At 50.1% G+C, this 14,906-nt stretch overlaps 5 protein-coding genes across 5 annotated transcripts; 2 read left to right on the plus strand and 3 right to left on the minus strand.

The window, feature by feature from the left end:
* Positions 1-625: 625 nt before the first annotated feature.
* PtrM4_081230 (Dimer-Tnp-hAT domain containing protein) lies at positions 626-3,139 on the minus strand (the record flags this gene model as incomplete). Its single annotated transcript, XM_066106464.1, has 2 exons — positions 626-3,028; positions 3,122-3,139. 2 exons carry the CDS (start codon positions 3,137-3,139, stop codon positions 626-628), a joined length of 2,421 nt encoding a protein of 806 aa, XP_065963402.1.
* Positions 3,140-4,738: 1,599 nt separating this feature from the next.
* Positions 4,739-6,722, minus strand: PtrM4_081240 (ProP, Permease major facilitator superfamily; the record flags this gene model as incomplete). The annotated part of the gene is made up of 3 exons (XM_001940991.1): positions 4,739-5,722; positions 5,770-6,632; positions 6,680-6,722. The coding sequence occupies 3 exons, from the start codon at positions 6,720-6,722 to the stop codon at positions 4,739-4,741; spliced, it is 1,890 nt and encodes a 629-aa protein (XP_001941026.1).
* A 1,826-nt stretch (positions 6,723-8,548) lies between these two features.
* PtrM4_081250 (SGL multi-domain protein) lies at positions 8,549-9,637 on the plus strand (the record flags this gene model as incomplete). Its single annotated transcript, XM_001940992.1, has 1 exon — positions 8,549-9,637. The coding sequence occupies one exon, from the start codon at positions 8,549-8,551 to the stop codon at positions 9,635-9,637; it is 1,089 nt and encodes a 362-aa protein (XP_001941027.1).
* A 262-nt stretch (positions 9,638-9,899) lies between these two features.
* PtrM4_081260 (UbiH, 2-polyprenyl-6-methoxyphenol hydroxylase and related FAD-dependent oxidoreductase) lies at positions 9,900-11,220 on the minus strand (the record flags this gene model as incomplete). The annotated part of the gene is made up of 2 exons (XM_066106465.1): positions 9,900-10,441; positions 10,617-11,220. The coding sequence occupies 2 exons, from the start codon at positions 11,218-11,220 to the stop codon at positions 9,900-9,902; spliced, it is 1,146 nt and encodes a 381-aa protein (XP_065963403.1).
* A 1,601-nt stretch (positions 11,221-12,821) lies between these two features.
* On the plus strand, positions 12,822-14,473 carry PtrM4_081270 (PotE, Amino acid transporter; the record flags this gene model as incomplete). Its single annotated transcript, XM_001940994.1, has 2 exons — positions 12,822-13,604; positions 13,655-14,473. The coding sequence occupies 2 exons, from the start codon at positions 12,822-12,824 to the stop codon at positions 14,471-14,473; spliced, it is 1,602 nt and encodes a 533-aa protein (XP_001941029.1).
* Between the last annotated feature and the right edge of the window lie 433 nt (positions 14,474-14,906).

Raw genomic sequence — 14,906 nt, forward strand, 5'->3', positions numbered from 1 at the left:
GTCAATCTATACCTTTATATAGATATATATGTAAGTGATATCAATGCTTAGCAGCAGGTTTTCACAACGCAGTATTGTTGTAGTGAACAGCAATATAAAAAAGCAGTTAAGGTGTTACCCCAACACCTTATACTCAGTACATGACAGTTTTCATCTATACCTTTATAAACTTCTCGTTAAATATTATGTCTTACTTCAATCTCGATCAAGCTTTGTCACTTTGAGACTGCATCTCGATACCAATCAACGAGGGCTTCCTGGCAATATTACTGGATCAAATTACTATCTTCTCTGGTTTCCTGATTGGACTAGCGATTGGTGAAAAGCCAAAGAAATCCCCAAATATGAGCTCATAACTGAGACTAACTCTCATCTGTTCATACACCCAGACAACAAAAACACATTGCATGTCTTCTGCTATGGAACCGCCAACACCTAAGAGCTGAACTCCCCAACCAGACTCCGCAACAATCAAATCAATCAATCTTAAGGTTGTCGATTGGTTTGATTAGCTTGCGGCGACGCTGCTGATTGATTGCGGATTGATTGTTAGGGTTTTTGAGCAGATTGATTGCGATTGATTGGTTGATTGGCTGATTGATGCTAAGAAGTAGTATACAGGGGGTTATGGTGTTGTACTCCAGCCTTCTATATCGTACTGTTGTACAATCTCCTCATCTTTGACGTCACTCCACTTATCTTCATCATCACCGTTGTTGTACAAGCCGTCAAAGCCAGCTCGTCTCCACGAACGTACAAGCTGAAGGGCAGCAAGTAACTCGCTGCCAAGAGCTCGCCGGCGCGGCTCAAGTAAATCGCCAAGCTCGCTAAAGAGCCTCTCGCAGTCGCAACTAGATGCTGGTATCGTGAGTATATCAATCGCAAACTGGCTTAAACACGGGTATTTTGAGCGTAATTGAATCCAGTACTTGACTGGGTGGCCATCGCTAAGATACTGTTCGCTTGTCCACTCTGGCTCTTGAGTTCTCCAGCGCTCGTACTCATCGTCGTGGGCAGCCTCTACCTGAGCCTTGTTGCGCCGTACGAGGGCGCCAATCACATCATCTATTCCTCTATGCCTTGGTTTTGCAGTTGTTTGAGATAGAGGACGTGTACGTTGAGGCTTATACGACTGCCAGAGCTGCAGGAAGCCAGCGTTGGCTGATGTTAGCCATTCTGGCTTATCCACCCAGCTGTTCTCGCAGTAGTATTTGTAGTATGGATGGAGGCAGGTAGCAGCGTAGTATGCTGGCGATCGATCGAGCTTGTTGTAGTAATCGTTGGCCTTACTCCAGGCGGCGCGGAGGTTAACAAAGAGGTGATCTTCAGGCGCATCAGGTGGGTTGAAGTCAACTTGCTCGTACGAGCGCGTACGGGCTTCGAGCGCGCCAAGTACGTATTCAAATACAGGAATAGTCTCATATATAGCGCCGTATTTGCCTGCCTTTCCGCGACCCTCAAGCTTCTCCGTAGCAAGCTTAAGCGGCTCTAGGCAGTCCTGATACTCTGTTATCACCGCCCAATCAGCAGCTGTAAGTCCTGTTGATCTCATCCAACTAGGTGCTTCAGGGAGTTTATTGCCACGTTGACAAGCGCGGCGATCTTCAAGGGAGAGTGCGTTAATGTAGTGCTCAGCGTAAGAGTTGTATGCTGCCTGGAGTTGAGTTGCGCGTTTGAAGGCAGCGTAGTAAGAGTTCCAGCGTGTAACAACAGGCTTCACAGGCTCAAGTACGTGGAGGCGCTCTCTAGCTGGCAACTCGGCGTTGGCGGCGGTTTGGAAGCTTCGGAAAATTTCGTGTTGTTGAGGCGTTTTTATATGGTTGATAACGTCGATAAGTACACCTAAGGGCCCTTCTTGACGCCACTCCTGCATGTACACCTCCTCTGTTTGGAGCTGCTCGTCGTTGTTGTTGTTGTACGCCTCTTGATTGCTGCCAAAGATAATTGCCTGGCCAATAAGGTTAAGCGTGTGAGGGCCGCAGCGGAGGCGTCGGTGAGCAGCGTTGAAGTCGTACGCGTGGGCGAGCGAGGAGACTGCAGTATCGTTGTTTGCAGCATTGTCGAGGACGAAGTAGCCGAGTTTATCACTCCCAATACTGTATTCTTGGAGCGTCTTTTTAATTGTATCAGCGATAGCATCACCAGTATGAGAGCCTGCGAGATGTGGGAGGGCGATGGGGAGATCTTGTATCACTCCAGAGGCGTTAGCAAAGTGTGCAACGACTCCAAAGAATCCACGCTTGCCACCCTTTGTCGTCCAACCATCAAAGCTTATGTGGATCTTGCTTGCAGCTTCTGACAGAGCGCAGACAATCTGTGGCTGCATATATTGGAAGAGGCGCATTGCGTAGGTAGCTACACTGCGAGGACTTACCCACAAAGCTGCCTCTGCCTCTGGGTTTGCAAGGCTAATCATCTCGCGAAAGGACGGCCTTGCAAGTAGCTCCATTGGCAAGTTGTTATCAAGAAGGCAGAACACTGCAACTTCACGAAACTGCTGGATGTTGAAGTTGCCCATCGCGTTGGCAGCCTCTTGAGAGACTGCAACACCAGTCTCCAGCGTCTGTCGTAGAGAGAGTTGCTGCCCTGTTCTTCGAGGCTTCAGGCCGTCTTTTGTAAAGCCATGGCCTCGTTTCTGAAGGCCAAGATGAGCTGCAGCTGAGGAGGTGGCCTTTGATACGTCAAAAACTCCACTGCCGCCAGTGTCAATGACCTTGTGGATGTGGCAGTATTTGCATACAAACCACACTCGATTCTGATCGTAGAGCTCAACAACGCGATATCCATGTTGAAAGATCCAACTCTTGACGCGCCGCCCAGTTGTAAGAGGCTTCATGAACCGAGGGAGGCGATCCCAGTTAATGCCGTCAAAGTTATCGCCATTATCAGGCTCTGTATCAACACTAGCCTCTGTTGTTGCTGCTGTACCAGCCTGGCTGCCCTCAGCCGCACCCTCCTCCTCTGTTTGCGACTCGAAAAATTGCGACTCAAACGTTGTGGCCTGGCTTACGGCGGCGCCAAGGGTTTCCTGAGGCGACAGCGATCGCTGAGATAGGACAGAGGGCCTTGATAGGCGCGCCCGTTTGGCGGCGGCGGCGGCGGCAGCAGTATTGGTGGGAACTCGAGAGCGTTTGGCCATCGTGGGCGATACTAAACACTAAAGAAAAATGTCTGTATAGGTAGCTAGGCAACTAGTGTTGTGTGTAAGGGATTATTAGGGAACTGAGTGAGCGAAATCGTTGTTGTATTAAGAACAGCGAAGGACTAGCTATATAGGTGCGGGGTGAAGCCTAGAAGAGGCTAGCCCCTAAGCAGAAGGAGCTAGTCCTATAAGAGGAGAGCTAGCTGGTGAGAAGTGAATGCATAGAGACTGGCTTGCCCGGCCGACAGGGATCACAAGCTAAGCGAGATAGGGGTCCAAGATAACTATCTTCAACACCAAAAACCTTCTCTTAATACGACACTACTCGCCTTACAACTCGTTAATAATAAATCAATCTAACTAATCAAATCAATCAATCTGACCTTCGCAAGTTGATTTGATTAGCTATTTTGAAAAGCTTAGATTGAGTTGATTGAGTTGGTAAAAACTCCAAATGACCAATCAAATCAATCAATCTGACCAATCTGGATTGATTGTTGCGGAGTCTGTCCCCAACATTTAGAAAATACGACTATGAAAGATCTCGTCTAACCACGTACTTCTGACGCGTCATTCCCTTACGGTCGTGTTTCCACACGCAATACCGCATTGCCGTCGAACCTACCCCAGCCAGTCCCCTGACACACCAGAGCCATAACAATCAATGGCATTGTCTCCTTCCATAACCTCCAGACATCCGACGATACCCATCTCAACACGAAGGTTATATCTTCGCTCAGCTGAAGTCCCACCCCCAAAATCGGACCTAGCCCAGTGTTAATTCCAAATACTGAACAAAGTGTAACTACCTCATCACACCCACTTCCGCACTCAGGTCACTCATATTATATGCTCAAGTGTAGCAATGCATACATAACCACGCTCTCACGGTACCTCTAAACACTCACAGCCCATTCATAAGCTATATCGTAACAGCATCACGCCCACTAATCAGGCTTTGAAAGATCTACCGGAATTGTAATACGGCCTCTTTCAAAGTCCACGACGGAACAACCCTTATTCTTTCACTAAAAAGTCAAGAGAAAAGAAAAGAAAACTTACTAGCGTTACGCTTCCATGGTTACTTAATACGTATCGACACTGCACTGAAGACTTGGGAATATGTCACACTGTATCTTGCCTCAAGCGCGATGCTTTGAATGTCTTGAAGAGGAGATGGAATAGCCCAGCTTCTACCTAGAGTGAAGGGAGAGGGGAAAGGCGGATATCTGGAGTGGGATGTTGGTGAGTGGGATGTTGGTGAGTGAGATGTTGGTATAGTGGTGATTTGTGAAGTACAGGTAGGATATGGAGTACTAAGACGAATAAACAGTGAGAATAATAGATCAAATTAGGTACCATAGCAATATCCCAATGCCAGGGGACACCATCTCATTTGAGTGACATGAGGTCTCTTTCCGGCTTCTCAGACTCGACTCCCGCCATACTTGCGTGAGATTCACGTACAATGCTGGCCCGACAGACCACTGGCTAGAGAAGACAAACGAGCAGTCGTAATCCAGTTGATACATTAGTGAAGTTCCAATTTTGATATTGTTGCCAAACGCCAAATCCAATACTCGCTCAAAAGAAAGCCTATGCACCTCCCCAGCTAGCACCTCCACCTCCGATGCCCGTGCTACCGAGATTGGAACTGTATCGTCTAAATCCTATGCCCATGCCAATCGGCACTGATGACCTCTTCCTCACAGTGTTCCTTCTACCCTGCGAGCGACTCGCCGTCGGCGTCAACGTGTTCATTGATTCTGTACGACTGACAAAATCTAACGTATCCTCTTCATCATCGGACGCCATGGCTGCGCTTGACCTCGTGTTGGTATAACTCAGTATGTTCGGCGTCTCTCCTACGTCGCCAAATTCCGACTCGGACAGCGTGTTGTCATCATATATTGGTAGGGGCGAACATGTTTGAAGAGCATCATCAGCCACCTCGGCATCTTCTGTCATGATCACATTCTCTTCATCGTCGATGTCAGGGTCGTCGCCGAATCCCTTGCCCTCAACAAGCCAGAAGGTGGGTATCGCCGCAATAAATGCGACTGCAGCAATGGCCCAGAAAGGCACAATGACATAGCCACGCTTGACACCCCATGTGAACAGTCCGCCGCCTAGCGTAGGGCCTGCCGCTCTTCCAAATGCACTAAAACTCGTAGCTAGACCGTTGATGGTCCCCAGTACGCGTAGGCTGGGCGCGCTGTTTGTGAGCATGATTGTGCTTGTCGGAAAGGCAAATGTACCGGCCACACCTCTGACCATCAACAAAGCCACCATGGCAATCTCACGAGTGAGTGGATCAGGAATGAGCGACAGAAAGGGCGTCACGAAGAAGCAGAATGGAAAGATCAAAAAGGCTATGCGCAGGCAGCGGAGGACGCCAAGTGTACGAGCAATGGGTGGGAACAGCAGGAATTGGCACAGTGTACTCGAGACGGCGAAGATGGTGAAGATGATGCCGATGCGGCGAGATTCGATACCGAACCCACCGGCAAATTTGAGAGAGAGAGACACATTAGCATCGCCTGCTTGCTGTACAGGATGATGCATGAAGACTGGCAGTAGCTGTATCTGGTTAGTCTGAGTACACGTGTGGCGAGGACTACACGTACCTGGTCGTATGCCTGAGTATACATGGCAAGAAGCGTATACACGATCAAGTTCAATGAAGTCTGATATGTCAAAGCATCTCGAATCGTCGGTGACTTCTCCTTCACTTTGATGGTAGCGTCTACAGTTGTCTCGCTATCGCGTGGTTTCTGTTGACTAAGAAGGGGTTCGCGTTCGGACTGGGTATGCTTCTTGTTGGAGGGTAAGTGCAATACTCTGCGGAAAAAGGCAGTTAGTTTGGCCCCAGTTCTCAATCCTAGATCCGGTGCATGCTTCTTGCTTTCAAGAGTCTCTTGGAGGAACAACCAGCCGACCAAGATTCCTGTGGTAAAGAATCCGGCAGCTACGATGTTGGGTAGGACATAGGGAAACCTTGCAAGGAATGCATCGCCTCTTGGTTTTCGCGGATCAACACCCAATGGATTGGCTAGAGCACCGCCCAGCGTAGGTCCAAAGGTTGCACCAACAGTCCATACTAGCGGCATGACACTAAAGGCCCTCGGCTGCAGTTCTTTCCATGGACAGAGCTCCGCCACGGTTGTTCTTAATATACCGACATTTCCATTGGATAAGCCACCCAAAGCGCGCGCTGCAAGAGCCATGGGCAGATTTACCGAAAACCCCCATAGCAACATGGTCCACATGGTATTGAACAGGCCAAAGAGTATAATTGGCTTCCTGCCATAACGATCGGATGCTGCACCCCAGAGAATACCAGTGAAGGCCTGGCATATGGAGAAGCTCGAGGATGCGATACCAGCCCAGCGTGCAATGTCATTCTGAGGAATACCAAAGGACTCCATGAGCTCGGGCACGTATGGAAACACCGAGGTGAGGGCAATAGGTTCGGCAAAGCGGCATATTGCTATTCATACGTCAGCAAGCTTCAAAAGGCGAGGTAAGGCGTCGCACAGAGTATCACCAGTTGCTTAACTGGTAGTTGGTGGTCTGACATGGCGTAGGGCGTTATGACGTGTGCATGCTAATTAGCTACAGACCGTGGAGAGGAAAGCAGAAGGAACAGTTATAGTGTGAGTGAGCGCTCACGGTCGCGCCCAAAGACGAGTCCACAGTCAAGGCAGGCGCGCCCCGCAGACGGCTAGCCGCCCGCTCTCGGTCATGGGGGGCGCTATGTGCGGTGAAGACGACCTGTTCGCGCTAGCAATCAGTCCCGTTGACAAGCACTCCGAACTCCGAACCGAGTAATGATTGCGACGCGCATACATGTTCGTTGTCGGACTATAGCGATGGTGTTACTGCGATGCAGTCGCGAACTCATGGCGCCGAGTGAAGCTTGAGCAAGCCGAGGACAGCGGCCGACGAACCGCGCCAGGGTTCACAAAAGAACTGTGCAGGTGCACCATGACTCGCTGACCCTTGGGAATTCGTGTTGCTGAAATATCTCCGCTGCTTGTCTGCTGCATGTTTGCTTTTGCAACGCTTTCGCATCCAACTGTTGTCGCCCTCTTCACCGACTGTCGTTCAACAGCAAATCTCATTGAGGATTGATTGCGCACGCCCAACGAGCAGAAGGCCCGGATTACTGCCGTCTGGATTCGGCCGTGCCGTCCCGTTCCTCTGGCAAGACGGAAGCAGTTGTACTTAAGGTCTTTATTGTCCATGTGCATACAAACAAACGGACTGACTGACCGATGAGGTGCGCTCCATATCGCGGCAGTGCCCAGGTGCCGTCGTGCTCCAAACTTTACCATTTTACTTTTGCGCTCAAACCGCCACATCTTCCTCCTAGCTGCATCCTTCAATGGTACTGAATCTTGAAAGTAGGGATCTTCATGAACTTCGTTCCATGAAAGGTTTTGTGGGTGTACCTTGGCTTTATAGAGGTCCATGGGTCCATGGGTTGACGGGTGACATTGACATGGCTCCAGTAGTCACGTGCTCGTAAGCAGGCTTTAGTCAGCTGACAACCTCCTTGATAACTTATCCCTGAATGCTTTGCTAATACCATGTCTAGATGCTCATAAGTCCTCACCAATGCTTCACCTACTCTTTGAAGACAAGCCAAGCGGTTATACAATCTGCCAACAGGCGGCCGACATCACCATGTTCGCCTAGCCATCGCACTCGGAATCTATGCCGACATCGCCGAGATCTCAAAGGGGAAACCCGAGAAAAGCGTCCGAGGACCTGAGTCGTCACGAAAAATGCGGTATCTGGATTAACTAGGTCATTGCTGATTTGAATCGATCGGGTGTCAGCTGAGCTCAGGATTTGGACGTTTGTTCGTGATAAGGCGTCGTGTGAGATGTAATTGTTAGAGATCGGATGAATGCCGATGATGCTCTACTTCCACAACGCGATATCGCGTCGAGGACATCGGGGTATATACCACGGCGACTACAGCGCACTCCACAGCATACCCACTCCAAGGTAGGAAGACCTCCCTCTTCTGTACCCTGTAACACCTGTCTGGGGATCTGTCATGTTTATCACTGGATAAGTTTTCAGGCCAACCCCACATCGCCCCGCCAAGAGCATCAATCCACCCAATCCCTTGGAGATCGCGACGTGCGTTGGGGTAAAAGCAAGAGACAATTTTCCATTGACCCAACTAGCCTCAACCACCGACTCAGTTCCACGGCGCTTTTGAGGGGTAGATGACGGTGTAAACGTACCTGAGTACCTAGTGGCGAGTTAACGTCACCGCATATCGGCGATAACAGCTACCCGGCGCGACGATCGGCATCAGTATATAAAGGGATGGATGCGCAAAAACCTATTATCTGGGTCACAGTCATTGTTACGTACGTTACGCACATCATGTCGAGCATTATACCCGTCGATTTGCTGTCCTATGCGACAAATCCGTCGTACCTCTCCACCTTAGTCACGACCAATGTCTCCAACCCAACGGCCATCAATCTCCTCGCCTACGACCAAAGTTTCGCGTCTGTGCTCGGAGAAAACGCGACGGCAAGGCAATTGTACGACCTAGATCATCAAGCCTTCCACGAAGGCGGTGTGTACAACAAAGATGCCAACAAACTATACGTAACGAGCAACTGGGCCAAAGACCTCAACAACCCCATCAACGTCACCATCATCGACCTTGCAAACAACTACTCCTACACCACAACGCGCTACTCCAACCTCGCCGAAGCAAACGGTCTAACGTCCTACTACCCCCCTGGAACCCAAAGCAACAGCTCAACCCCACCGCGCGTCCTCTACGCCGACGAGGGCGACTTGATCAACCCCGCCGGCCTCGTTTCTGTCGACCCCGTAACCGGTGCCTCAGAACGCATTCTCACCAGCTACCTCGGCCGAAACTTCAGCTCCATCAACGACGTGCGCCAACACCCTGTAACAGGTGATCTCTGGTTCACAGACGCGGATTACGGCTACTTCCAAAACTTCCGCCCTGCGCCTACCATCCCAAAGCAAGTCTACCGCTTCAACCCTGCTACGGGTGAAATCGCGGTTGTAGCAACCGACTTTGTGCAATGTAATGGCCTGGAGTTCAGCCCTGATCTAAAGACTTTGTATGTTTCCGACACTGGTGCCGTGGGTTTCGATAGGAATCTTACACGCCCGGCTACGCTTTACGCATTCGATGTTACCGCGGATCACAAGAGGTTGACTGGGAGACGCGTGTTCGCATATGCGGATAACGGTTTCCCAGATGGCGTTCACTGCGATACTGATGGTAACGTTTGGGCTGGATGTGGCGATGGTATCCATGTCTGGGACCCAGCTGGTAAATTACTGGGGAAGATCTGGACCGGGGTTGAAACGAACAATTTCGCCTTCTTGCCCGGGGCGGTGTTGGTGTTTACTAATGCGCAGCTTTGGATTGTGGAGAATCTGAAGGCGATGGGCAGGGAGGTTAAGAAGGATTGGGGACTTTAAGGGTTTTCATATGAAGATCAGGATAATACTATAGAAAGATAATGTCGAATTTGAGCGGACCGGAGGTATTCTCTCGGTGCTTGCAAGAGTATCAATAGTGACGAGACTAGAGACCGTCAGAAGGACTTTGCCTTAACGAAGTTTGATTCAATCGTTCAAGTGTTGTCATTCTTGATGGTTATTTACCACTGCGCAATGGGTTAATGCGCCTGAACTCCGCTCAGACACTTGCGATCTAGCACACTACAACCTATACATGTGATCAAGCTTCCGCCATCATGTCCTTCGCCATTGCAAGATCACCCAAAATCTCATGATCCCATATCCAGCTCATCCTCGTAGTCGCATTCTTCTCCAAAGCCTCTAAATCGTCCCCAATACCCTCTCCTTCAAAATCCCACAACATACCCGCTTCTCGGCTAGTCTTCACCAGCTTCTGAGTCCGCGGTCTTCTTACCGCGTCGTACGCGTAAAATGCCTTTTGCAAATCGCTCTTGGTGTGACATTGCGATAGCAGCTCACTGAGGATATATGCATCCTCGATACACATGCCAGCACCTGCGCCTTGGTGTGGCGTGGAAGCGTGAGCGGCATCGCCGACGAGGCAGATGAGAGGCTTAGTCGTGTAGTAGGTTGGTGCAGGTGGGTGATTGAAAAGAGCCCAGATGTCGGGTTTTTGGAGACTATCCATTATGGCGCGGACAGCTGGGCTCCAGTGCTTGTAGTCTTCGAGCATATCTTCGCGTGACGTTGAAACTACCCAGTTGGGGTCACCCCACGTAGGCTTTGAGGAGAAAGCTACCACTGGGAGAGTATTAGTCAGTGGTATGGTGCCGAAGGTTTTGGTACATGCCATTGAACATTTTTCCATTGGCAATCGGAAACGTGAGAACGTGCCCATGATATCCCATGAATATCTGTGGATCTCTTGCCGACTCTCCTAGAATCTCCAACGCCTTTTCCATAGGCAACACCCCACGGTACGCATACTTTCCCGAGAAGACAGCTTTGGCCGCCTCAGAGTCGCCTTTCAATACGATGGGTCGTGTGCGTGACTTGATGCCGTCACACCCCAACACTACACTATGTCTTGCCGTCGATCCATCCGCAAACTTTAGTAGCACATCATCATCCTCTCCCTCTGCTACATCAACCAACTTTTTCTTAAACTGCGCCACCCCTTCCGGTACCAGCTTGACAAGCTCATCCAGGAAATGTGCACGGTGTACGCCACCCCTCGGTCCTTTCCTAGCCGGAAGCTCGAAAATCTGCTCACCCAGCTTGACATCCTCCTTTCGCTCATCACCAACTCTCATCCTAAACCACAGCGGCGGGTCGTAGACATCGTCGTTTCCCTTGCTGCACTTGTCAAAGGCAGCGCCGATGCGTGGATCGATTAGGTTCATGGTCCGCACCATGACTGGCTGAAAGCCAACTCCAGCACCAATTTCACCAAATGCGCTGGCGGACTCGTAGAGCGTGACTTGCATGTGTGGACATTTTTGGAGAAGAGCGATGGTCAGAGTTACGCCAGCTATACCGCCGCCTACTATCGCAACGCTCAAGGGGTTCTTGTCGGTCATATTGGTGGTATTTCGGTCTTGCATCACAAGAAGAGTCGCGAATCAAACAACCGACGCAGTGGTTTGTTCTATGTAGACAGCTGGCGGCTCACAAGAAAGATGGTAAATAGCTGGCAAGTATTTGTTTTGTCAAAAACAGCTGCATGCAGGAAGACCAGGTCAGCACATGCGGGGCTTCCTCACCATGCGGAAACTGGTGATGCCATTGGGGTATGCCGCCGCCTGTACCTATGTTGGATTTCCCCGCATCTTCCTTTGGAGATTGTATTACACCCGGTAGTCTCGGAGATAAGGGATTGTGGGGAGAGGGTCGATAGTTTGGTACGGTCAAATGTTTGTGTATAGTAGGCGGGGTGGGGCGACAGCGGTCGCGCATGCCTCCTGCCTCCGCCCGCGACGCACTCCGCGGCGGTGTGAGGAACCACAACTCTTCTAGTGGTGTTCCAAGCAGAAAAGAAAACCGTGATTAAAGTAGTAGACTAGAATTATGAGGAAAAAACAATATTTGTGTACCGCGTTCCATCTCCTAGTCCGATAGTCTGGTGTAGGTTAGGACATACTCTCACCCTAGATTTTGTCGCAAACAGACGGGGCATACATTTTGCAACAATTGTAGTCCAGTAATCCACGTCTATTGCAAAAGTTGCCTAATACAGCAGTATACTTTATCGATAAGAACTCCGTAACCAGTAATAATCGCCGTGGATTTTGTCGCAGACAGACAGAAATCATAAGCATGACTGTAATCTACAGTTCTTGTGGAACTTGCCTAATATGGTAATGGGCTAGCGTAGATACTTGTCGCAAGCAGACGGAAGAATCATGAACAGCACCGTGATAGTGATCCACACCTCTTGTGGAACTTGCCTGATACAGTAATACATCTGCTTATCGATAAGAGCGTCCTGTCCAGGACTCATAGCTGCCCCGGTGCTTTGCCTCAGCGAAGCAACATCTGCGTGTTATTACTTTCTTATCCTGATCTATCGGGATAATCTGATATAAGATTATTTGCATGCCTAAGTACATGCCCAAGGTCGAATAACCTTTGTTCGGCCCTAAACATGCACTACCAACACTGTCGATGTTTGACGACCCTAACTACTGTGAGCTGAAACTGCTCATGAATCCACACCAACACGACCTGTTCATAAAAAGGCTCATAATTACAACCTCACCAGTGTAAAACTCTTCAAGATAACCTCTGCTGTCGCCAAGTGCATCACATGTAGGCCAATAATGCCCAGAGATGACGACATGGGCCTTGATCATTGTGCGCACCGCTAAGACGGCATACCAAGACTCTCGGTCCAACACTTCTGCTCCGCCTTCCTCTTCCGGAGTCTTAGGTGTGGCTCGACCATAGAACTCGTAACCAAAAGACTTCTGAAAGCACGTCGACGTTTGTTGATCACGACATCGAAGGATGTGGTTTCGCAATTTATGTCGCGTGGCACTGCGCGAATATCGTTATCGCGCTGTCACATGCTGGTATATGAACACCCTTGTGTCGCCAATGTGCAGTCGATGAGAGGCCTCGTCTTACATCTATCTTCAACTCACAGCGGGTTTGCCAACGGCTTTAAAGCTGTGGTTCAAGCATGGCGACTACATTGGACGACGATGCAAAGGTTGCGCGGTACACTAACAACGAAACGTCGCCCCCTCCCCCGATTTACGAAGACGGCAGCGTACAAGACGATAATGCGTACGTCTACGATGACTCGCAGAAATTGGGTTACACGGCCACGGTGTTTGTCATCTTGAACAAGATGATTGGTACCGGGATTTTCTCGACCCCTTCCGGTATCTTCGCTGTGACGGGATCTGTTGGTGTATCGCTCTTTCTCTGGATCATTGGCGGAGTCATCACCTTCTGTGGACTGTCTGTATTCCTGGAGTTTGGTCTCGCCATCCCGCGGTCTGGTGGTGAGAAGAACTACTTGGAGCGCGTGTATCGTCACCCAAAGTATGTTGCGACATGTGTTCTCGCATCACAAATGCTTCTGCTGGGCTTCTCATCCGGCAACTCCTTGGCATTCGGCCGCTATGTATTGTTCGCTTCCGGCTCAGAAGCGCCCGATGGCTGGGCAGCGCGTGGTATTGCAGTGGCATGCGTAACCTTCTGTGTCGGCTTGCATTCTACCTTTCCAAAGTGGGGGATCCGCCTCTTCAACGTCCTCGGAGTCTTCAAAGTCTTTATCCTTCTCTTCATCATCTGTTCAGGCTTTGCTGCCTTGGCAGGCCATTTGAAGATTGAACAGCCGCACAACTTCGACAATGCGTTCAAGCTAGAAATTGGTGATGGTTATGGTGGTGGCGGTGCATACGCCTACTGCCAAGCCTTACTGCGTATTATATATTCCTACAAGGGATGGGAAAATGTAAGAAACCAGCAAACCCAAGATCAGAATTATTCATCTAATATGACCAGGCAAACTATGTCCTAGGCGAAATCCGCAACCCGCGTAAAACCCTCTCCTGGTCCGCCCCCCTCGCCGTCGGCGGCACCACAATCCTCTATGTCCTCGCAAATGTCGCCTACTTCGCCGCGATTCCCAAATCTGACCTCGCAAAATCCGAAGTCATAGTCGCCGGACTTTTCTTCCGCAACGTCTTCGGCAACAGCGCCGGTGCCCGTAGCCTCCCCGCCTTCGTCGCCTTGAGCAATCTCGGCAACGTCCTCGCCGTCAGCTTCGCTCACGCGCGTCTGAACCAGGAATTTGCAAAGGAAGGTCTCATTCCCTGGAGTCGTATCTGGGCTTCTAACAAACCCTTCAACGCTCCTGCCGCTGCACTTTTTCTTCACTGGCTCATCACCGTCATTGTACTTGTTGCGCCCCCCGCTGGACCTGCGTATAACTTCATAACGGATCTTTACACCTACCCCGGCGCCTGGATCAACGCTTTCGTAACCGCCGGTCTCATATACCTGCAATACACCAAGAGCGAACGCTGGGAGTCGCCATGGCACACCTACCTCCCCATCGCCCTGCTGTACCTTGCCGCAAACGTTTTCCTCGCGCTCGTCCCTTTTATCCCGCCAGATGGCGATTGGAACGCAGATGGATACCCGTACTACGTGTTTCCTGTTGTGGGTGTCGGTGTGTTGCTGCTGGGCGTGGTGTATTGGGCTTGCTGGACAAAGGTGTGGCCGAAGTTTGGGGGGTATAGAATTGTTAGTGAGAGGTATGAGGATGAGAGAGGGGTTGAGCATGTTAAGTATATCAAGGTTTACATAAAAAAGGACTGAGAAGTTTGGGTTCAGGGTTGATTCATTGAAAATATTGTGTTAGATACTTGATAGATTACAGATCAAGGTATGTAAATACATACTACGATGTTTCTCATATCCTCCCTTGTATCTTCTTCACATAACACTCATGTCTCACTACTTCTCCTGCTTGGCCTCCACCTTTACCTTCACGTCGTCCTTCCCCTCTTTCTTGACCTTACAGCTTTCGTCGTCGTCCTCTTCCTCCTTCTTGACTTCGGCACCCTTTTCATGTTTCTCCACGCTCATAAACGCACACCTGCGGCACAATGTGTGGTTGCATTTGAGGCAGCATATGAAACCATAAAAGATCTCCTGTTGGCCGGGCTCATCGCAGGGGGCTTGGACGCGTGCAGTACATCTGCAGCAGCGCCAGCTGTAGACCAGGAAACTTGAGGTAGCAGCAGGCATG

This window comes from Pyrenophora tritici-repentis, chromosome 3 (assembly GCF_003171515.1).
Source record: "Pyrenophora tritici-repentis strain M4 chromosome 3, whole genome shotgun sequence".
NCBI lineage: Eukaryota > Fungi > Ascomycota > Dothideomycetes > Pleosporales > Pleosporaceae > Pyrenophora > Pyrenophora tritici-repentis.